The sequence below is a fragment of the Mixophyes fleayi genome, chromosome 2 (genome assembly GCF_038048845.1).
Source record: "Mixophyes fleayi isolate aMixFle1 chromosome 2, aMixFle1.hap1, whole genome shotgun sequence".
Classification (NCBI taxonomy): domain Eukaryota; kingdom Metazoa; phylum Chordata; class Amphibia; order Anura; family Limnodynastidae; genus Mixophyes; species Mixophyes fleayi.
The window spans coordinates 83656495-83680934 of NC_134403.1; the positions used below are offsets into that span (position 1 = coordinate 83656495).

At 39.3% G+C, this 24440-nt stretch overlaps 1 protein-coding gene across 1 annotated transcript in view; it reads left to right on the top strand.

The window, feature by feature from the left end:
- NEMP1 (nuclear envelope integral membrane protein 1) overlaps window positions 1-19301 on the top strand; it is a 28888-nt gene extending 9587 nt beyond the window's left edge. Inside the window, exons 4-9 of the mRNA XM_075199409.1 lie at window positions 1388-1460; window positions 3527-3620; window positions 3769-3883; window positions 7172-7397; window positions 12358-12531; window positions 17362-19301. Of these exons, the coding sequence (XP_075055510.1) occupies window positions 1388-1460; window positions 3527-3620; window positions 3769-3883; window positions 7172-7397; window positions 12358-12531; window positions 17362-17563 (884 nt within the window). The 3' untranslated portion in view covers window positions 17564-19301. The remainder of the gene's footprint in view (window positions 1-1387; window positions 1461-3526; window positions 3621-3768; window positions 3884-7171; window positions 7398-12357; window positions 12532-17361) is intronic.
- Window positions 19302-24440: the final 5139 nt, after the last annotated feature.

Sequence of the window (24440 nt, forward strand, 5' to 3'; positions counted from 1 at the left end):
TGCGTGAGAGAAGGTTGCATCCTAGCAATATGTTGATTTTTGAGTAGGCATTGTGTGGGCGCACGTAAAAAGTATAATCGTGCATATTAGTATTCAGTGCTCGCCGGTTGTCAGAGGCCTAACTCAAGTGTTTATTGAGGACCCTACTACTGGCCTACTGGAAGAAGGTTTATGTATGTTATGAGACCTATCAAGATCTTGATGCAGCACGGTATTTAAGTCTCTGCCTGCCATAACCAAACACCTGTGCACCTTCTGGAGGGTGGAAGCAGGAAGGGAGGGGTTACGGCTTAGAGTAAGTGCTCAGTGGTCACAAAACATATGAGCAGAGGCTCTTAAGTTCATGGAGGTGTTAAGACCAATAAGGGGTAGCAACAAGGGACATTGAGGGGCACAGCCTGGCAGCATAAGCGGAGACACAGAAAGGGGGTAAAGAAGGGATGTCCCTTGCTCCTGGGCCAAAGGATTAGGCGGAAATTACTATTCAATTGCCGTATTGTAAAGTAGAGATGTAAAAGACGGTATTTTGCCAAAAAAAAGGGTGGTGTAGAGATGCTTACAAACAAATGTATGTGATGAAGTGGGCCGTCCACACGAAAGTCAGAGTCAGACTGTTAAGCAAAAAATGGTGAGAAGAACTTTTTTGAGCTGATTGCTCTTGGGGCTGACCACTTGTATGGATGCTGGCCCCCTACCGCTCAGTTATAATGCAGGTGACCAAATTGGACAAACCATCATACCCGCCAACAAGGAAAGTAAGGCAATGGGTAGTGTGGACAGTAGTGCAGCATGGTATTGGGCTAGCTCTCGAAACTGGTGGGTTCATGGGGTTGGGGGAGAACAGAGCGGGAAGGGAAAAGAACCCTACAAGTATTACCGCCGTGCACACAAGTCATATGCTATGCTGAGCGTCTAGAGGGGAGAGGGCCAGTTCGAATGGACTTGCTTTGTTATAGAATTGAGAGGAAAAGAGAAAAACAAATTATGTCTTATAAGAAGGTGGTAGACAGGTTAAAATACAAACTCTGGTCAGGAAGGTAAATCTGTCTTGAAATTCACTCAGTGATGTGAGTGCAGAGACATGTGATGTTGCCCCCACATAAAATAATAACCATGACTATGTTTTAAATATAAAATAAGATTTTGTTTAGATAACTATATCAATAACCAAACATCCTGCTCGGCTGCCTTTTCTACACAGTCAGTCACCTTTCTCTCATTTGCATACAACACCAATAGAATTAGGCAAGTTTTACATAGAGGGATTATGTTTTTGGGTTTATTTTCTTTCTGTGTGGTTAAATAAGGTGTTCAGTCTATTACTCCCAACAAGTGTTTTTCAAAAGCCCCTTCATCTGATCGTAATCTTTCCATGTTTATTTTGCAGGTTTTGACCTCAAGCTATTCCTGGTTTTCCTCCTTGGTCTTCTCTTGTTTTTCTATGGAGATGTACTCAGTAGGTATGTTTTGCACTTGTATTCTTCATACATGCCAGGAAGTTGTAATGCTCTTCTAAAGCTGCTCAGGGAATATTTCTATTTTATATATAAAATACAGTTTTGGACAGAGGTGTGAAAAGGGCCCTATTAGTGGTGGTGTTCACCCCCCTGTAGGGACATCATAGAAAGTTTAGTTCTCCATGGCATTTTGGAGGGTAGTGGATTTTAGCTTACAAGAGATTCTCGATTGCTGACACATGACTGGATGTCATCCAGTTTGGCTACCTACATGTGTGTCTTGGGCCATTGCTCTTTCCCTATGCTTTTGGAGGCATGGGATCCTTATTGCCATTGGGCAGTTCTTCAGCGTGTGTTGGAAGCTGTGATCTCTGAGTAGTAGCCTCTGGAAAAGCAGCTGCAGATACTGAAGCTGCTAGCAGTAGGGAGGTGACTGTTCTGCAATGGTTGGAAAGGAATGAATGCCATTCCAATATATGTGCTCACCATTGAATCTGTCAAGCCCATAGTGGTTATTTTTACATAAGTGGTTGTTTTTAAGTATCACTAGTGAACACAGGACAAAACCTCTCCTCATATATTATATTCTCAACACCCTAAAACTGTTTTTTAAGCCAAGCTTTCAAGTTGGAGTAACAGGCATGGAAAAAATTAGATTAGAAAAGGATAAGAATAGACAAAAAGAGAGGGAGACAAAATCATATGTAAACATGGGATGGGATTAACTGCACAGTACATGCCAATGAGAAATTGATGTAATGTTGAGTACATATGTTTTCTCTAATTGGCAATCCTCTCAGGATAAGATGTGGTACATCACCATATTGGCACTGACAGGGGGGAAAGTATTAAAAAAACAAACAAAACAAAAACATTCACAACAGTGACACCACCTGCATAACTTTCCTACCAACAGACTATTGACCAGGCAAACCTTTAGAAACATTATAGAACTTTGCAAAAGTATTCAGCAGTGACCATGTATCCACTTTGCAAATCTGTTCAATTGAGCCATTATATGCAGCAACCAGTAGATATTGATGAACCTTGAACACATCCTAACTGCAATGGCTGTGGTATGACCTAACGTATAGGCCAGGTTAATCTTATTCACTATCCACTGTGCAAGTATGTATTTGTGTCCTATGTACTTGTCTGTAGAGGCGATGTAATATACACAGAGCTTCCGATATTCCTAATGGTGCGGAACAGTGCGCAAACTACATCCAGCAAGTGCAGAAGATGATGCTACTTATTTTGGGTTGATGGAAAGAGAGATGAGGAACCTCAATGTATTAGTTAATATGGAGATGCAACTTTTAGAATTACCACTGAATAATTTTGTAATGCCAATCAGGAAAATTTTCAGCATTGTGTAAAATTTTGATCTTTTCTTTGGCTGAACAAATGGGCAAACACAACTACCTTCCAGAGTAATCCAAGAATAAAGTGGTTTAACAGGTCTCTAAAACATGTAAAACCAGATTAAAGTCCCACAGGGCAGTGTGTTTACAAACTGTAATATTCAAACACTTGACTTGCGGAGTGGAGGTGTCTTGAACCTTACAAAGTGTAGATGACAAGTTTTCAGTGATGTAACACAGAGATCTGCCTTAAGCTCCTTATACTAGAAATCAAGGATATAAAAAATAGCTGCCTGCCCAGGCCTTATTCAAATAAAAATGGATTTTGATGAAAGGAAGCTGAGTTTTACTATTGGATATAGACTGTTACCGGACCTGTTTTATGTCTTGAAAGTGCAGCTAATGGTGTGTACAGTTACCAAGATCTGACTGGAAATGGAGCACAGAAAGCAGGCACTTAAATGTAGAAAAAGTTATTGTTTTAGTAAAGGTTTATATTATACTACTTTGTAAAAGTTTGTGTAAGTTCATCCAGCTTCAGGTTATTTCACCTTAAGATGTGACCTTTGTTACCCGTCCTGCTGAATAGTGTAAATAGGAAATGGATTGTAGCTGCATTTGGAATACAGGATGGTTAGATGGTCTTGACAATCTTCAGCACTTTTCATAAAATGCAATATTAGCATTTTTGTTTTTATCCCACAGAAGTCAACTGTTTTACTACTGCACAGGTATGAGTGTAGGAATGGTCGCCTCAATGCTGATAATTATGTTCATGGTCTCCAAGCTGCTTCCCAAGGTAGTGTTTATAATCCTTTTAGGAAGTAAAGTATGTGAGCTGTTAAATTATTTTAAGCTATGATAAGAAGTGTGTGTGTGTGTGTGTGTGTGTTTTTTTGTGTTTTTTTATATACAAATTCTTATGGCTGCTTTTTTTTCTGCTGCAGAAGAGTCCCATCTATGTGTTACTAGTTGGAGGTTGGTCTTTCTCGCTTTATATTATCCAGCTAGTAGTTAAAAATTTCCAGGGGATCTGCACCGAATATTGGCAGTACCTATTAGGTATGTAAGTGGCACATTTTCTGAAAGTGTTTCAATATGTAGCTTTTTTTTTTTTTTTTTTTATTGTTGGACTATAGTTTTATTTGCTTTGTGTATCTTGAGCACAAAACAGTTGCTGCTCTGAACATTTGTTTATATTTTTTTTATCCTCTTTGGACTCCCTGGCAGCCATAACTAAAGGGTTAACTTCCTATTGAGCATAGACAGGAAAAGGAAACACCCGAGGCCATATAATGCAACTCCTCCTAATGCCCAGCTGAGCAGACAGTGTAGTGACTGTACTGTTGTGCTTGTTACCCAGTCTATGCCTGCCAACAGTTATCGATGGCTAGAAGAGTGCTTTGACTGTGGCCTCAGTTAGTTGATCCTTGTTGAAAAAATAAATTGGTCCTGCCTTTTGAAGGTTCCTTGTTTGGAGATTACTACGAAATCCAGTTTAACGAAGTAACCGGAGAAAGGACACACCATTCTTTTCAGTACATGAAGAGACCAGTGTCAGTGCGCCAACAATTTAGGGAAGTAAGAAGATATCGTCCTGGTTAGCAATACCTCGGCAGTACTTTCGTGGTTTCAGAGGAAGAGAGGAGGAAGGTTTTTGTCAATTATTCCTCAATGACTCATTGGGGATTCAGCTCCAAGAGTCTGTAGTAGGGGCAGAATAAGCATTTACAGACTTGGGTACTAACTGTCCAAGATCAATTGGTAATGGATATTCTAGCCATAGTTTACAAAAGGTACAGTATCTTTATAAAATCAAGGTCTCAATTTAAAATGCTGCTTAATGCTCGGTTCTTTAACAAACACTCTTAGGGAAACAAGTGACTTCCCTAGTCTAGGCCTATCAGAGAGGAAAAGGCTTTTATGCCAAACTTTTTTTTTATTTTTTTAATATTTGGTACTGAAACAGGAAATTTCCGTACCATACTGGAAGTTAGAAGGTTGAACAAATAGAGCACTTTAGAATGCAAACAATTCCATTACAAAGGCGATAGAGGTGGGGCATTTTCTAAGATGCATAGATCTGCAAAATGCCTACCTAGAGTAGCATGCCTTGCATCAGCAGTTTTGGGGTTCTCCCAAAAGCCCTTCATGTAGCCGGCAAGTGAAAATTCTCAGCCACTATCGAAATCACCTAGAAAAAAAGGACTCGTAAGGAAGAGGTGTTTTGGCTAATAATACAGAGGTTTGGTGTAACCCAAATAGTTTTAATGGTAACGGGTCAGATTACCAAACTGAGTTGCTTTTCTCCTGTTACAGAGATCTCAGAGCAGATGGTATAAATGTCATAACAGGACTCTAGAATTTTTCATCTGGGATGCATATTTCTTCTATTTCCTCCTAAAGAAAAATTAAAGGAAAATAAAGCCCTGTAGGTGATGGCAGTTCTTCCCTTCTGGCCTTGGTTACAATGGTTTGCCACAGTCTAGAGGATGTTTCTAGAATTCCCATGGCCTCAACCATTACAAACCGATGTCCCACACCAATAACCAGTGTTGCAGCCAAACACACACATTGATAGGGTGGAAATTGAACGGACTTTGCTCAGGAGCAAACAAGTCTCTAATCAAGTAATTAAAGTTTTATTTCAAGCTAGAAAACAGAATTCTTAATTTATCTATTCTAGAATTTGAAAAAAATGTATCTGTTTTTCACAATGGACTAAATGAGGTTTGCACCAAAAATTCCACAAGTATTGTTGTACTTCCCACAGCAAGGTTTAAAGAATGGCTCTTAAGACTCTAAAGCAGGTCTGGACAATCTGTGGCTCTCCAGGTGTTGTGCCACTACAAGCCTTAGCATGCTTTCCAAGTAGATAGCCAGGTGATAGCTGGCATGGAATACAATAGCCAGGTGATGGTTGGCATGGAGTTTTGTAGTGTTACAATACAATGTGGAAACGTTTTACATTTTTCTAGATAAAGTAATACGAAGGACAAATCCAAGGGTTTTTTTTTGGGTTGTTTCTGAATTTCTTTAGTCAGGAAAATACATTACCAGCAATTTGCTCACAAGCGGAGAGTAAAGCAAAATGTCTTTTATACACTAGATGTGGTGTAAATAAGTTACATATATCTGCAGAGAACTAAGAAATTGAGAAAAACTGACCAGCACTTATCTTGCCTCCTGGAGCATGACAAGGGCATGTCCCATCAAAAGATGCACATGCAAAACTGATCCATGAGGTCATCATTACCGGCCTATAAGTAGAGAAGTTCTTGCGGTGCCCAAGATTATAAAGGCAACGTTCTACAAGAGCAGTGGCAACTTCTTGGGCTCAAAGAAGTATTGAAATGGTGTGGCTTGTAGACCATCTTGCCGTTTTACACATTTTTCTTGAAGACGTGACACCAGTAAATGGAGCTCAGTTTGGAAGGAGGATCCCTCAGACTTGATATTAATAGTTTATTTTTTTTGCATTCAATATGGCGTCACTGATTATATTGGCATACCCTATATTATTACTGCTTGGGTACATTCCATTAGTTATAGCTGCCAGGGAGTCCAAAGTGGAAATCCTCAAATTATGTTTACCTGTTTAATTGTCATTTCTCGAACTCCATGACAAGCCTAAATATTTCATTCCTTGTTTTATTTTATTTTTTACAGATGCTGAGGGGGAAGTTACTTAGACACTGAGGGAGGGGGGGAATCACATTATATAGCTTCGGGTGCTTTCTTTTATTGTCTATGCTCAGCTGAGCAGGAAGCTAACCCCGTTAGGTAGGCTGCCATGGAGACCTTCAAGGAAAGAAAATTAACAGGTAGACATAAATTGATTATTTTTATGTAATGTGTTTGATTTGTTAGTCATGTTGTTGGAATTTTTTAAGCCCCCCCACCACACACATGCAGATTTGTATGGCGATCAAATGATCCTTTTGAACTGGCAAGGTCTGTTCAGAACTGAACATGTGATCAGATGACAGTGGCAGGAAGTGCCACCTTTTCTTGTTGTTCTAGTCATCCTCCAACCCAATCTTTCAGGATTCATTGTAGTTTAATTTTATATTGATGAAAAATTGGACTTGATGTAGAACGGTGCTGGTCTAACACAAATTTGGTTTTATCCAGCAGTTGTATGTATTACATATCTGTATCAGTCTAGGCACCTATGATAAATGGTTAATATACCAGAGTTCCTATTATTGGCAGCTCCTAGTTTAGTAGCAATGATAGTGTCATTTCTCCAAAGAAACAGATCATTATTTTTGCTACAAATCATTTCAATATTCCTTTCAACTGATACCCCAGTTCTGCAAATTACCTGCATCTTCCTCTGTGTCTTAGGTTACCTGTGCATTGTGGGCTTTTTCAGTTTTGCCATCTGCTATAAATATGGTCCTCTGGAAAACGAGCGGAGTATCAATCTCCTGAACTGGGGTCTACAACTGAGTGGCCTGCTGCTGATGTATGTTGGCATTCAAGTGCGTTACGTTGGACTGACTATAATCGTGGTTGCATTTTGTACAAAGCAGATTGAGTATCCGGTGCAGTGGATACACCACCTGTACAGGTGAATATCTATTATATTAATAGGTGTAGCAAATCCTCTTAAGTGATTGAATGGGGAAGTGTCAATTGTCTATTGCTATTTAATTTTAGTTTTACATGTTAAAATTCCAGTTTGATGTTTCCCATTTAACTAGTATGTATGAAGAACATTTGTGAAACCAGTGCTGATTGTGAAATTGCAGTTTTTTTTGTCATAATAAAGAAAAATGCACTTATTAGCTCGACATTTTTACAAAAGAAGCGAGGAAGAAAATAAGAACACTAGGTACACAATACCCCCAAAGATTAGACTGAAAACTCACTTGTTTTGGGAAATTTCACAATTTAAACATCAATCCAGAATATTAATGTATTAATGTGTGCCACGATCTGAGAATGCTGTACTAGTAAGTACTGTGATAACTGATATCCTGGTATGAAAGGCAGATTTATCTTTAATTTTTCAAATTAAAGATTTGCACTAGAAATAGAAATCTATACTGTTTTATTTCTGTGATTGTTCCAGAAATGCTGCTTCATTTGTAGAGAATAGTGAGCTTTAAAGTTTTTGTTTTTTTGTTTTGTTTTTTTACTATGAAAAGTTTCTCAGTTCAGCTGCAAATATTTCTTACATACTGAATCCTTTGGAGCAAAAATCTCCTGCTAGCAGCAATGTAGTCTATAGAGGTTCTATATCCATATACACATATTTAGGCAATATCTAAGTCGTTGGTATTTATGGAAAATAGTATGTGTTATGTATGTTTTATTTGTATAAATAAATGCTTATTACTTGAAGTGATTTTACATTTTTTTTGTTCCACTTTAATCACTTTGTACCATGTCAATTTAGAAAGGCATCAATAGTCAATTATATCGCTTAGATCAGGGTTTCCCAAACACAGTCCTCAAGTACCCCTAACAGTGCTTGTTTTCCCATATCCTTGATGAAGCACAGGTGTAGTCATTACTGACTGACACATTTTGAAAGATCCACAGGTGATAGTAATTATATCACTGGTGACCTGGAAAACCTGCACTGTTACGGGTACTTGAGGACTGGATTTGAAAACACTGGTGTAGTTGATGCAGAAATGTGGTAATGGTGGCTGTGTATGGCACCTATAATTACAGTGTGCCAAGTAGGAAGGGACTAACTTTAATATTGCATAGCACTTGGTGATGTCACTGAGATTAATTGGGAAGTACTTTAGGAGTGTTAGGGGGGTTCCCCTGACAAAGTGTAGCCTGGATCAAAGAGAAGTTTGTTTAACAATAGTGTGATCTAACAGCATCTTGTAGTGGAGATCAATCAGACTTTTAATGTAGATTATCTTAAATGATTTCATAAACTATACAAAAATTAAAAATAATAAAAACAAGTTATTTTTTTCCTAACTTCCAGCACAGCTTCTTAAACGACTTTAATTGTGTGACATTCAAGCATTCAGTGCGATTGTCATGCACTCATACAAAGATACGTTAATCTTACTTTGAAATTAAGTTGCCTCTAAAAGTTCCCAAATGGGGACAGGCTCCTGACATGTGTTCATTTCTCGGCCTTGCCCCCTTCAACATCAAGATTCTGTGAATGCAGTTACGCTTTGCTCACGTACAGACATATCACAGCAAGAGGAAAAAAGAAAAAATCTTGCTTGAAAGCCAGAAAAAAAAAAATGTAATGCTCTTTTACAAAAGCGGTACTACAGCTTTAAATGAAGACATTTCCTATTTATACTATAATGGTAACAGACCTCATGTAATGTACACACATTTGTCACCTCTTCACTTATTGCATTATGGCGTGCATTTCGGTAGCCTCACTTTTACTGCCTACATTTTGGTAAAATTATCCAGGGAATATATGCTCCACACTACCAAAATGTATTGAATAAAACAATACCAAGATTCACTTGAAAAGCAAAGTCTGGTCGATGTATCCATTCAATATGTTTTAGTACAGGAATCCAATAATAAACTGCTGTGCATCTAACCGTTCATCTGAATTAGCTGTATCCAATTAAAATTCAACGCTAGCCAAACTTGCGGCAAAAAATTGCAATTTTACAAAAAAAGAAAAATGATAAAATATTGCAACAGCATTGTCGGGTGACATCAGACTCTGCACAGAAGAGCTGCTCAGTACCGCAAGACTGTTTTTCCTGTCGGCTGACACGGCAGGCTACTTGAATGAGGACATTTAAACATTAGGGGCATGGCTGGTGCTAGCATCCTTAGCAGTTCAGTGGCTGCTGCCATTAGCAACAGATGTGCTGCAAACATGTTTCATCTGCTGGAATGGCAGTAAAAAAAACAATCTCATGAAAATGTTGCCATTTTATAGAAGAATAATACAGGCTTGTCCATAATTATTATGGATAGTGACGACTGTGTTGGGCACTGCTGATATAAACTAATAGTTATGGAGTGCATTTATATTGTCACACAAATAATTTGAAATTGAAGAAAAACCTAACAACTGCTGCAATTACTTGTTGTCTATGCCTTTAATGATCAACTGACTGGAGCCGGAACTAGCAAGGTGACTGTATACGTGAATATGTACCCCCACCAACAGCTACAATTGTTATTCTGCTACCTTTTGTATGATATGTACCGCACACCAGGAAAAAAAAATACAATTTGCTCAAGCTAAAAAATAGACGTTATTCCCACTAAAGCAGACCCATCACCAAAACCATAAGAAATTAGTCTGGCTTTAAAAAGAAGATCCACCGTTTGGAAGCTATATGCATCAAAAAGGAGACCTGAGGTTATAATCGGGCAATTTGTCATGTCAGGAGCATCTGCAGACCCAGTGCAGTCTTGGTATTTTGCTTTTGTCTTTTACTACCTGATCCTTCTTCAATTTCAATTAATTTGGACTTCTATTAAATCCGTTTATGAGTAAATATTAAAATAAAAGGGACATTTCATCGGTTGAAGACCAGAGGTGTATTTGCCTAGTGTTTTTCTGTTTTACTGCTCTTATACAAATATTAGGTGTATTTAGAATGGAAAATGGTCTTTTCTGACCTAAATCCATCAAGAGCAATTCTATAGTTGACTAGACAGGGCTTTCTTTCTGGTACAGATGCCCTAAACTTTTCCTAGGCTTTCAAAAGATCCTACCTCCTGTCTGACACACTCCCTGCGGTAAATGTATCATAACCCGGTTTTTGCAACTCGCGGGAGATCGGCGTCTTCGCAGCTTAAATTTAAAGCGGAAACTTCCCTTTACAAGGCAGCGCCACTTTAAATTTAAGCTGCAAATACGCCGATCTCCCGCGAGTTGCAAAAACTGGGGTATGATACATTTACTGCATGGAGTTTAAAGTTTGCATGGACCATAAACCGGATGCAGCTTTGAAGAAGTCTAAGGGGTATATTTACTTGATCATTTAAGTTCCTCTCCTACAGAGAAGCAGACATTTGTATTTTGTAATTTCTGGTGAGAGAGGCCGGTAGTATCTTCAGAATCGTACAGAAACTTCAACTCCTTCAAAACAAAAAGAATGAAACTTCGATATCTACAAAAATTCAATTGAAACTCAGGCTGTCTTCGTGACTACAGAGTGGATATCTGGTCTGGTTAAGTGATCCACTATCTGTTTTGCAGGCCTTCCTTTTAGCTTGTTCACAGGTCCTAGCCACTGGCATTTTGCGTTACATGCAAGTATACGCAAGAGGGATTGCATGCCAAATGCATTTGATATGCAGTTACTTTCATTCAGGAGGTCTTTATGTGAAAACATTGGTGAAGATTTTGGCAACTTTTAAACACAAGTGAGTCTAGCAGGCAATGGTCAGAAAAATGCAAAGATGCAACGCTAATGAACAAAAGTAATATTACAAGTGAATATAGAGATCAATGGAAAAAATGGATTCTGTTTTCAGCTGTCTTTTCATGAAATGGTTAGTGGGTATTAGGCTTTAAAAGATTGCTGTGATCAGGTTGTCTAAATAAAGTAGCATCTGAAGAAAATTCAACAACTCTACTGGGGTATCTTATAGATCTGCAGAAAACTTTGAACCCTTTGCAGTCCTATCAGCGTGACTGGTGAATAAGACTGCTTTTCTTCTAGAATCCAACGTGAACACTCTTATTCAAAGAATAGAGAATTTTCAGACAAAATCCTTTATCAGGAATGCCATAGCAGTGTTGGTCAAACAGTGACTTGTTGGCAGCTTGGGAAGCTTGAAAGAGCTTTACTGAGAGTTCTTAAAATGCATGTAAGAATTCAGTAAGGTGGTAATGCATCAGTTGCCTAACTCAACAAATAATGGGGAAGTGCGGAAGTTTGGAAAACATTCATGGGAAAGTTGCATTTGCATGGTTCAATCACCTGTTGTTAGAGTCAATTGGAAAACCTAGAGCACTTTCCTCTGGTGCCGTCTATCTCCTGGGCTGAAAAGGCCAACATTTCTACAGAGCAGATATACAGAACTGCAAACTGGACCAGCCTGCATACATTTATGAGACTTACGGCTTGATGTGGAAACTCTTCAAGCAACTGTCCCCTCCCTGATGGTTATCACTCTGGTGTAATAGAAATTGAGAGATTCTTAGAAAATTCCTTTCCATAAATCTTCCATGACCAACCTCTATGAACCACCCCAAATACATTTTCTGTAAGCAACAACATTGTTCTGTTTTCTATCCAGATTATGCAATCTCTGGTTGTGCTGTCATGTATGATTTGCATGAAAAGGAATTATCGGTAAGAATAATTCTCAATATTTGACAGTTATAAAAAACAATATTGAAACAAAGTGTATGTCTAATGTTTCTTTTTAAAGTTTTTCAGAGAAATAGAAGTGTGTACTGCAATGCGTATTGTATTTATCAGTGAAACATTCAGATAATCGAGCATATGAATGTAAAGATGGTCTGGTGTGCTGATTCACGTTTTATAAAGGGAAATGTGTTCATATTACAGAGTGTGCAGGAATCTGCAACAATAAATTGTTTAAAATTGCAGGACCATTGTTATATCCAAAGGCAAACCCACTCCACCACGTCTACTGTCAGAGGAAGAATACAGGAAGCAGGGTGAGGAGGAAACTAGAAAAGCATTAGAACAATTGCGGGATTATTGTAGTAGCCCAGACTTTCAAGCATGGAAGGTAATTTCACGGATCCAGTCGCCAAAAAGGTAATGGCTCAACTTGATTTGATTGTGTCTGCAGTAAATGTCAAATGATCTTCAGATCTATATTGGTCTCACTAGCAGATCATGTTTTGTAGAGAAGTATGAGAAAAATTTTACCTTTCTAAAACTAAAACCATGTACTGCTAAAGTGGACCTAAACTCTTTTAGAACTTCTTGTATGGACATATATTCTACCATATGAAAGTGATCTGTTCTTTTAAATGTGGGTGTGCATGCAATATAGAAGCAGGTTTGTAATGTAAGTGCTCTGGCACCCAGCACCTGTAATCTCCCTTTAAATATTAATTAGCAAGGCTGTTTCATTATGTCCTTCTCCCTAATAGGCTTTCTTTACAAAACGGGAGAAATTGAGCCTTCTGTGGCAGCCACCAAGCTAGAGCCCACGTGACTCTCCTAGCCTGACCTTGCCCTCAAGAAGGAGATCATCCCATCATGTGGAAAATATTTACTGATCTCCTGCAATATATATGTGGAGGAATTCAAATCTGAACTCGCCGCCATAGAGCCTTAAAAATGAGTGGTTCCCCCATTTTGTGCATCCATGCCATCCAAAATGTTTCAGCAAAATATTTCAGCAGTTGTTTACATTGGTATAACCATTTAATTAATGACCTAGCTCTGTTAACTACTCAGGAAATAGAAAAGACTCTCATGCTAAATAACCTTAAATATCAGTGGTGTTTTCCATTATAACACCAGATCTTCACCGAAGAAGGCCTCTATATGCTAAAACATGATCAGAGCCAATCAAGCCTACAGAAAATGGGTATTTTTGATGAGGCTCTCCTTTCAGTCTTGGGTTCAGCCCACACTGATGGGCAAAATTAATCTTCTGTCCAAATGATGGCAGAATTTCTGAACTGGTAACAATCGTGCAGCACCAGCTACCATCCTCCAAGGTATCATTCCCTACTCTGGCTCTGTTCTTGACACAAGACTAGAGTTGATCCCTGGCTTACTGAAAACCAATCTGAAAGCATTATACCTACTAGAGGAGGCAAGTCTTGCCATAAAACTTGAGGATAAACTCCTGTCCTTGGCCCAAATTGATGTTTTATTATGGAGTTCCCACCCATATTCCTACCTGCCTGTTTTCATTTTGATAGTTACACTTTTGCATTGGTATAGAACATTGATTTACAAAACTACAGCGAGATCCATCTTTTAATGTGACTTGTAACCTTTCTTTTTTTTTTTACTCACACGTGCCTTTTATCCTATCCTTTTTCTTTTTTTTTTTTTTTAGCATACTTTAGGTGCGAGTGTCTGGTATCTCCCCATCTAGCAGTAGACCAGTTTTTACCCATTTATCCTGATGTTTCACTGTCAGTCTCACACTTTTCCCAGGCTATGTTTTTGTTTTCTATTCATTATTCTTCTTGCATTTTACTTGCTCTTCCAGGTAATTAAGGCTTCTCTGCCTTCGGATCACCTTCCCTTTAGCCTTTCCCTTTAACCTACTTAGAGATAATCCTCCTTAATGACACATCGGTCCCTGCCCCAAATTCACCAAAGTAAGTTCTCTGTACAGCGCTGCGGAATTAGTGGCGCTTTATAAATAGATGATGATGGAGTCTGTATATCAATTTTTTGGAGTAGTGTAAAAATGAGATTTCACTTTGAGGCATTTATTAACAGGAGAAAGAGTTGAAGAGCACATGTTATCAGTCCACTTGGAACTAGTGACCTAACTAAGGGCTCCCTTTTAATGGAGCAAGTTCAGAGACCTATGGAGTACTTGGGGAAAAGCAGCTTTGGATGCAGGACTGATTGGGTCTAGCATCTCGGCCTCAGCAGACCCTTAGGCTGATGGCTTGGGAGGCTGATGTGGAGACTCTAGAGTCACTTTCTTTTTCGGGAGGTGTCTTGTTCAGGTCAACTGTTTCATTCGCATCCAAAATCTGAAATCTTTATACACCCAGCTTCATGTGGCAAGATTGTGGATGGAGTCCTTGAAATCTGTAATAAACAGCATGGAATGGGTCGAGTTCTTAATGGCCTTGCACATCAAGTATGCACATTTACATATTTCAACCTTGGAGGGATATCCGTCCCTTATCAGGTTATTTGTTCTGTCCGATCATTACCAGTTTCCAGCTATTCCTTTGGGTTTTCTAAGGCCCCAAGAGTCTTCACCAAGGTGTCATGGTGACTATCATTCCTTACTGCTTCTCATCAAGACAGTCGCCATCCTTGCTTCTGTCACATGTGCAGGTGACGGCAGACTCTGGAATCCCACGGATGGATTCTGAACTATAAGCCTAAATTGATTCTGTCACAGTGGATGACATTCTTGGGTCTTATTTTGACACTCAGAAATAAAGAATGTTCTTGTCACCGAACAAGTTTGTCTTTATGAAAACTGAGTTCTCTGTTGCTGTCAAACAGACTTCATTACACTTCTGCATGAAAATTCTAGGCAAGAATGAATTTTGTTCAGTCCAGTTTGCTAATTTTCATGCAAGGGAGTTTCTGTTGGAATGCCTTTCAAACTTCAATGGATCTTGCAGGTGTTTTTCAAGTCTGGTTTTACGTTTCTCCCCAAAGGTGCATCAGTCACTCTGGAGGCTGTAAAGGGAGAATCTATGAGGTTGTCCATTCTCAATTTAAGATTGGGGGGCTGTAATTCATCACTCCTGCTTTCAGTGTCTTTGGACCTTGGAGGAATCCAAGCTTCAATGTGCTGAAACTGCAATCTGTGTTCAATGATCTGGTTAGAGTGAGGGCAATGCTTCTGAGGGTCTTGAAGGGAGAACCAGAACTGGACCATCAAGCAATGGAAGAAAATGACCTCATCTGAGGAATCGCGCTTTCTTTTAAATCGTTTGGACGGCCAGGAACATGTTCATTGTTTACCTGGGGAAGAGATGATAGTAGGATGCACTATGGGAAGAAGGAGACTGATGCTTTGGGGAAATGTTCTTCTGGGTTCTGGCATTCATGTGGAAGTTAATTTTACACATACCACCTACCTAAAGATTGTTACAGGCGAAGTACATCCCTTCATGGGCATGGTATTTGCTGATTGAGTGGCTTCTTTCAGCAGGAAAATGCAAGCCACCATACTGCAAAAATTGTTCAGGAATGGTTTGAGGAACATGCCAGAGTTAAAAAGGTATTGACTTGGCCTGTGGGATGTGCTGGAAAAACAACCCCGAGCCACACCTCACAACTTAAATGATCTCTTGCTAGCTTATTGGTGCTAGATACCACAGGACACCTTCAGAGATCATGTGGAGTCCATGCTTCGAAGGGTCAGAGCTATTTTAGTGACACAAAGGGAAACTACATAATATTAGACAGGTGGTTATAATGTTGTGGCTATTTGATTTATAGTTCCTGGTATAAAAGTAAAGGTTTCCTTTTGTGTACCGAGGTAAAACATGTTCTTACAAGAGGGGTTGGATGCTGGTTTTGCCTTTGTTCTGTTACCGCATGTTCAGATATTTTTTCCAGGGTGTACTTAATGTACATCCTCCTTATGTCCATCCTGTGGCCCCATGGGATCTCAGCTTTACAGCATTTGCCCTGTGAACAATTGGACTCTGTTGGTTTGAAATTTCTGACATAGACTTCCCTCTGGCAATTTCTACTGCTGGAAGAGTTTCAGAGCTCGCAGCATTGTTCTGCGTGTCTTCTCCTAGTTTTCTGTGAGGACAGGGCGGTTCTTCAAACCAAACCTTTCTCCAACCGAAGGTGGTTGTCAGTTTCTACCTTAATCAGGACATTGTCATTCAATCTCTGAATAAGGGTAGGGCTGATGAGGATCTTTAGGTCTTGTTTGTTCATAATAAGGGCTAGCTGGCTTCCAAGATTACTATAGATGGATTATGGCTGTAATCATTCAGGCTTGCAGTGGAGCAGGGCAGCCTCTTCCAGAGAATCTTCGTTCTCACTCTGCCATGTGGTGCTGCATGTAGTCTCCGCTGAGCAGCTGTAGCGGGCTGCAACCTGGTCCTCTGTTCACACACTTACCAGATTTTATTAGTATAATATGTTTGTAGCCAGATTTTCCAGTTTTGGGAGAAAGTTGCTGTTATTCTGAGCGTTTCGACCCATGATGGCATTTTTGGCACGTTCCCGAAGTACCGATGTTCTCCAATGGATATTGCAGAAAATAGGATTTTTATACTTTCATGCTTTTCTTTTAGTCCATTGGGATTCACCTGGCGCCGAACCTTTACACTCTGGTCTCTCCTTTTGCGTGACATGTTTCTCCCCCCCCCCCCCCCCCTCCTGATTTTCTTCCTCCATTTAGGTTTGTGCTGCTTGGCTAAAAATAAACTGCAGGGTCCTTACCAGGGGCATGGAATAGAGGGGGGAGGATCTATAGACAACTTTTATAAATGTAAAATTCACGCACGCCGGGATCAGCACTACACTCCAAGGTACCTGGTCCCCAGGTAAGAGATAAAGATTTAACATAAGTATAAAAATCTTATTTTTGCAAAGCAACCACCTATACCACTTTTAAGAGACTTCACCACAAACATTTGCAGACTGCCCATCTTTTCCCTGTTTAAATCAAACCTACACAATCCTCTATACTTGCCCTTAACCGTGGAATCCTACTTCTTACATCTCTATTTTTTCAAAACTTGCTATGCCTGTTACCTTTTTATATATACCATTTACAGTACCTTTTTTCTCAAACTTGTTTTGTCTTTATGATGTGGGCTTTGTTTATCAAGAGGCTTAAATGATGGAAGAGCAGTAACAGCTTCAGTGTTTTGGTTTGTTTCTGTTTTGCACAGTTCTCCTAGTTTATATATGTAGTTTAAATTACTTTATAATTGCTCTTATAATCTCCAGATTCGCTGGCTTTGTTGAAGGTTCATCTCACCTGACCCCAAATGAGATTTCTGTTCATGAACATGATTATGGCCTTGGAGGCTCTTTCTTGGAGGAGGAACTCTTTGGGGATGAAAGTGATATGGATATTGAAGACTGTGACAATTCCTACTCTGAAGTTCGACAACCATCTCCACACCCCTCCAGATCACTGCACTATTGAGATTGAATTCTGTTGCACAAAAGCCGTGCTATTTACTGGTATAGGTGTTCTTGGAAGCTGCACAGGTGTTTTATACCAGTTGTTCAATAGGGTTCAGAACTTTGTTACTGTTTGTTTGCTCTGTGGGTAAGGCAAACAAATATGCACAAGGCTGTTTAACTTGGAAAAGGTTTGCGCTTTGTGGTACTATGCAAGTATCCATTCCACTGAAGATTCCTTGGAGCAGGGAAGAAGATGCAACTTCCCTAAATATAGTTATCAATATCCCTACATCATGTTGATACCATAAGTTTGTTTTCTGGACTGCAGATGTACTGATGGCAATATTTTTTTTTTTCTTCCCCTTAACCAAAGATTATTTCAAATTCCTAAACTAATTATGCTGTTTAGGTGTTTTTATTGTATGTTTGCCCATATGCCATTGTTCTCTTTAATTATCATTTATTATTACTTTGGTTACTACAGTAAATGTCTCATTGAAAAATTCAGGCTGCCAAAGTATTTATCAAAATATAATTCAATATGTGTGGTGTTTAGCACCAAGCTTACCCTCAGTGTTGTGACCTCTGTCCATATTGTGACACAAATATTGGTTATTTTTTTACTATTCTAAAATACTACAACCATTTAAGGTAATTAGACAGGTTTGTATTCTACAGTGACTGTGAAGACACTGCCCTAAATATGTGCTGGTGTTCATTTATCCAGCTAATGTTCTCATAGCATGTTTAGACATGTCACTGATTTACGTTGCACAATACCTTTTTATATCTAATTATGCTATAGTTCATAATTGTACATTGATACAAATGTGTACTGCCATTTGGACAATCTATTATATGTGGCTCATTTGCTTGTAAAGCCTCTAATCGATAGCCTTGAGTAGACAATCTGATCCACAGCAGATCTTTCAGGCTAAATAATACTTATATGGAAAGCAAAACACATTGAAAGACCACCTACAAAATACTTAGAGCAAACCAACAATAACTGGTGTGCGTGTGTATTATAGGCCTGTGAGGCATCATTCACCTAGTGGCTGCTATCATGCATCAGCAATATTACAATAGAAATTAAAGTTGACACAATTTTCTTATGTGTTTCTCCTCATACTTTTTGACAACCCTACATTTCAGAATAAAATCACTGCAGCGATCCATTCTGAAATTACAGGTGCCAAGGATTCAAAGGAGCTTCTGCTTTCAGATGATTTTAATTTATTGGCTGCTACATGCCAGTTCAGAACACAGTTCTGCTTTTTTGGCCTGCCTTGGATACCATTATATCAAGAGAACAGGTCTGTGACATATCTATGCGCAACAAAAATAATCAGCAATGCCAGTTGAGATATATATATATATATATATATATATATATATATATATCTATATATTTTTAGATTTGGTGCAAGCCAATACATTGATCACCTGAAGGTGGACACCCATCAAGGTCCTACTATAGTGCAAAGTTTTGACCACAGTATTACTTACGCTGAAACTCCTTTTTTAAATACTGGTTTTATTTGTAATTGAGTGCAATCGCCCAAAACAGTAAATCACCAATGTAATAATAAAAAATAGTTTATCATATTATATATACAACATTTGGCCCCTATGTGAATGTTGCTGAAAAGTTGTTTGTTGTTTTTTTTTAAATTTGTTTTACAGTATAAACTGTTCATTATACAAAATGTTTTGTGTACAGTGGATAATATAAAATATATTTTTATTAAAAAGGTTTTGATAAAAATTGTTACATTTGTTTTCTAACTTGTTTTTATCTAATTCTGTCTGGTGTCCTCTAAATATCTGGTGGCCTTAAAAAACTGCTGCTTAAAAGTTCACAATGCATCAGCATATAAGACATTTGTTATATAGTTCATTATTTGTACATCCATGCCTTATTGGTTGGCAAATGCCGTCATGGGTAAATTTGGAGATTTTTCATTTCTATACTCTAGTTTGAAAAACAAATTCCTTTTGCAAGTCAATGATGAGTTGACTAATTTATAAAAACGACAAACACTACACACATTATATGGCATCATATAATATACATTCACAAAGTAGTTTGAACCAGTTCATAATTACTTTCTTTGTTATTGGAGTTAAAAACCTGAAATTCAAATAAATCTATTTCAATACATCAAAGGCAAAAGCATTATCAATGATCTGCCATTATTCGTGGCAAGTGCCATAAAGTCACAGGTCTGAATAGCCGTAGATGCGTATAGTGACTTTCTAAACATGTGCAGTGCTAATCCCTCCCTCCAAAGGTATGCTATGCAAATGGCCGTATGCCTCACTCTGAATTGAGTTGTCTGACGCTTAACTATGATTATAGGTTTTTGTGTTACAAAATATTGTAAAAAAAATGTATATAAATACTAACATATTTGAGAGCGAGCAGTACAGTGTGACAATCCAATAAACATTGGTTATAATGCAATAACATAACTTGAGGAAGAGTGACTGCCACTAAAACAAGGCAATTGGCAACAAGTGAGTGGATTAAAAAAGTTGTATGTGTGATCTTCATGTGACACCATGATCATCCTGCATCAGTGTGTTAGAAGCCTCACATCACTACTCTGTTCTGTACTCTGCTGCCCACGTCTACATACCCACTGGCTAAGATGCATTTTATTGTTTTACTTTTTTAAGGTTTTTATTTATGTTTTTACATACAATACAGAAACAATTACCAAGAGCCAGAGTAGTAGGGCAAAATCGATACACAAGCTGCCAGGTGAACAAAACTATCTGAAGTCATACAAAAGAGAAAACAATAATAGCTTGTTGCTAACTGGTAATGGCAAAAAAAAAAAAAGCACACAAAACCAAATGCAATAGGGTGTGTAATAAAGTGTTATGGACAGGGGATAGAATGAGGGAAGGGTGGTGACTAGGAAAAGGAATAATTGAGGCCAAAGAATGGACCCCCGGCATACATAGGTCTACTTTAGTAGAGAAGAAGCTGTTGTAAATAAAAAGCGAATAAATAAAGCTTACATAGGTGTTTTTGTTAACTGCAAATCCAAATGTTTAGCTAAAATTACAAAAAGAGGTCTAAAAAGCCCTGAGAGGCTACGGTTTGGGTAGAAGGACTGTTATAAATTAACCAGTCCCACAAAACTTGAGTATATTTGTAGGACGCAGACATTGTCTGCATTGCCCTTATGTACCAAATTTTATTGAGGAGCTGCTGTCTGGAAGGGGATCTTTAATTTTCCAATGTTTTGCGACCAAGCCTCTGGCTACATTGAGGATTTGCATGGTAAGTTTATCCGAGTTTTTATCCAGACCCTCAAGTGGGGAGCCAAGAAGGAATGACCACAGTCTCTCCAACATTGGACAGATGCAATACCATAAATACTTATGGGAACCAAGTACCACCTATAATGTACTTTATAGGTGTTCCCCTTGCTTAGGAAAGAATTGAGGACTTTCAGACTTCTTTACCAATTGTCGTCCTCTGGCAGCCCACCCAAAACAGTTTCCCAATTAGTTTTGTGTTTTGCAATAGCAACTTGTTTGACTGTGACATGTAGATTTGCAGAGAATGGAGATAATGTCTTCTGGGAGAGGGTTGTGCACACAGACTCAAGTGGAGTCGGGGGACTAGTTATGACAGGCTTAGGGAGTGTGTCAAAGTGTTTCTCCTTTAGATATGCAAAGGGACTGATTGATGAGAAGTCTGTTTTCTGGTAGCATAGCCAATGGAATGCAATAGCCAGAGTCCAGAATATCCAAGACCCTCATGCTAGGGTAGGAAACTGGACAGACATTCTCTGGGGAGAAGTTGGTATTAATTCAGAGGGGAGGGAGTGGAGTTAGTCCCAAAGTGGGATTTGCAGTGATTCCACACTTGACATGTGAAGACAGTGACTGGATGTGACCTCACCAGTGAGGACTTGGCTGTGGCTTGGATTCCCAATGCTGAATCCAAAGAGTAAAGTTTGTAGAAGGAGGGTTTGAGGTCTACCCAACTTGGGCCATGCTTTCCTACAAAACTATTTGCATGCAACCCATCTCAACCAGGTTATAGAGACGAATGTCTGGAGAGCCCCTTTCCCCATTTGTAGTAGCCCTATGTAGAGTAAAAACGCTTGCCAGAGGGAGTTTTTCTCCACACAAATTGAATAAACCAATGATGTAATTGTGTCAAGGTGCATCTAGGCACTTTCACTGATCTGGAAGAAGTAGGTGACACAGGATTTATCTTGAGTACCACAATCCCACTCAACCATGCGATAATTCATTTTTGCACTTGAGTAGATTCAACTTTATTGATTTAATAAGTAATTGCATATCTCTGTGGTGAGCTGCAATTTTAACTGGGGCTTGGGAATTTTTTTTTATTTAGATGCCAGGTGAATAGCTGTAAACCAGACTGGACACCCTCCATCTCCACCAGTACTGGTGGAGATGGCTTAAAGAGACGATTGCTTAAACGGAAGTGGTTCAGCCTCAAGAACAGGAGGAGAGGACGGGGGAGCGGAGGATGAGGTGGGGCTACATGGACTAGGGTCATTCTCATGAATAGCCCGCTGAGTCAGACCAAGGTGGGGAAACTGTTAAAGCAGGCCTGTCCAACCTGTGGCCCCCCAGATGTTGTGAAACTACAAGTCCCAGCATGCCCTTCCAGCTATCAACTGGTTGTCTACTGGCAAAGCATGCTGGGGCTTGTAGTCTCACAACATCTGGGGGGCCACAGGTTGCACAGGCCTCTGTTAAAGCATCAAATGTGTCTGAAACTGGTCCTAGTGACCAGTAGGGGTTAATGTGACTTTTTAGTGTGTGGAGAGCCATCTCTGCATGAAAATAAAAATGTGTAAAATGGAGTATTCGTGCAAATGGGCACAAAGGAAATAGGGTGTTGGAGGTGTTTATTGAGTAGGCCATATGTGTTAAACTCCCAGGATTAATAGAGGTAGTGTTTAAACACTTAACCTTAGGGGTCCCCACATTGCCGCTTTAAATTTCTGTTGACAAACGTTGCGATGACATCAGCCTGCAGTGCCGATCACTTCTCTAATCGGAATCACTTGCTTGTCAGCATGGTGCTCCCATTGGAGATCATCAGCGTCGGGTTGAAGGTAAGTCTGTTTCTTTGCCAATTGGTTTTTCATCATTTCGGATTTTCTTTGTAGGGTTTCTCCATGTCGGAATAGTGGTAATTGTAACAATTACCACCGACCTGTACTTAATTTTATTTTCTTCTAGAGCTTAGGTGGTGTTTAATTTCTCTCCGTTAATGTAAAGGTTAGGGTGAGGTCTTGAAAAATAGGCAATTTAGCCCCATCTAGCATAATCTCTGATAGTCTCCTCGCCTCTGAGTATTTGCTCTTTAGCCTTATAGTAATGCAGTTATAAAATAACATCCCTTGATATATTGGGGCACTGAAATTCCAGGCAGAGGGCTCTATGAGCCCTATCAAGTATAAGCACATCATCAGAACTTGTAGGAGTTAAACTTCAGAAGAGGCGTAAGAAGGTAGTTCTCAAGCTGAGACCCTTCAACTGTTTCAGGAATGTTGTAAATCCAGAGATTATTCCACCTGCCCTGATTTTCTGCATCTTCTTGCTTATCAGCAGGCTTCGGTAGGTGGTTCGGTATCTGAGCAAACTCTTATTCTGAGATTTGTTGGCACTAGATCATTTCCTCCTGTTTTTCCTCAAGAGCTTCAACGCAGTATCCAAGGTCAGTGACTTCCGTGGTGAGATTGGACATCGCCCTAATAACCTCATTCTTGATATTTCGTCTTATGTTTCTAGTTTTTACAAGTATGGGAGTGATGTCCGTTTTGGTTGATGGGGCAAAGGGACCTTCAGTCTCAGACTCCATTTCAGATTCGCTCCCTGATTGTGAAAGCAAAGGGCCTTCTTTTTAGACGGGGTCGGTTGACCTGAAGTGAGATGCTTTACTAAAGTCTGCAAGCTGTATTTTTTTGCTCTTAGGCATTATTACAGGTTACAGAGAGAAAATGGAGTTGCAAAATACAGGCTCTTAAACAGGTAATGCTGCTGAAGTGAATAGTACACACAGGACTGAGAGGGTAGAAAGATTACATCATAATTAAAAGTTCAAAGGGTAACAGTGAAAGTAGTACATTTGAAGCAAAAATTAGCTGGCTACTGTGAATTGGAAAAGATTACTGTAATATAAAGTATTGCCAGCAGGTGTTGATAAATCTCTAAGAATGAGCACAGAGGTTGGATACAGGTAGCTTTACAGGAGCCCAATCATGAGTGTAAGAGCAAGTGGTGTACAGAGGGTCAGCGGTATATTGAAGGCACAGACTTTGCAGCTGTCGGTCGGATGTTTTAGCTGATTATTATGATGTATGTTCTCCAATTAATGTATAGCGCAAAAAGTCTGGTGCAAAGGTTCTTTTTTTTTTTTTTTTTTTTTTTTTTAATATGTGGTGTGTACCAGTATAGGGGATCAATATGGGACACATAGTCTAAGACTTAGATCAGTTGGGTTCACATGAGGTAGTTGCGTTCTGGGGAATGCTATGACTTGTAACTCCTCTCCAGGAAGCACTTTGGGAGGGAGTTTTTAACACAGGTGCTGCTGTCGGATATGCAGGCTCTAAGATCTGTTCGAACAGGGCATGAGGGATCAGCACGGCAGAGGCTGTGGGAATTGCAGACTTCAGGAAAACAGGGCTTCTGCCGTAACGGAAGTGTGTGCAGCTGAGCTGCACATTCGGTGCAGGTGCTGGAGTGCCAGGGTTTCTGAAACCCACAATAGAACGCAGGTAGGTCTCGGGCCGAATAAGAGGGGATGCCAACCGCACTGGCTCTATTATGTGCCTTCTAAGCCTTCTTCTTGGGAGCACGCAAGTTACTTCAGAGGTCATAAGCCAGCC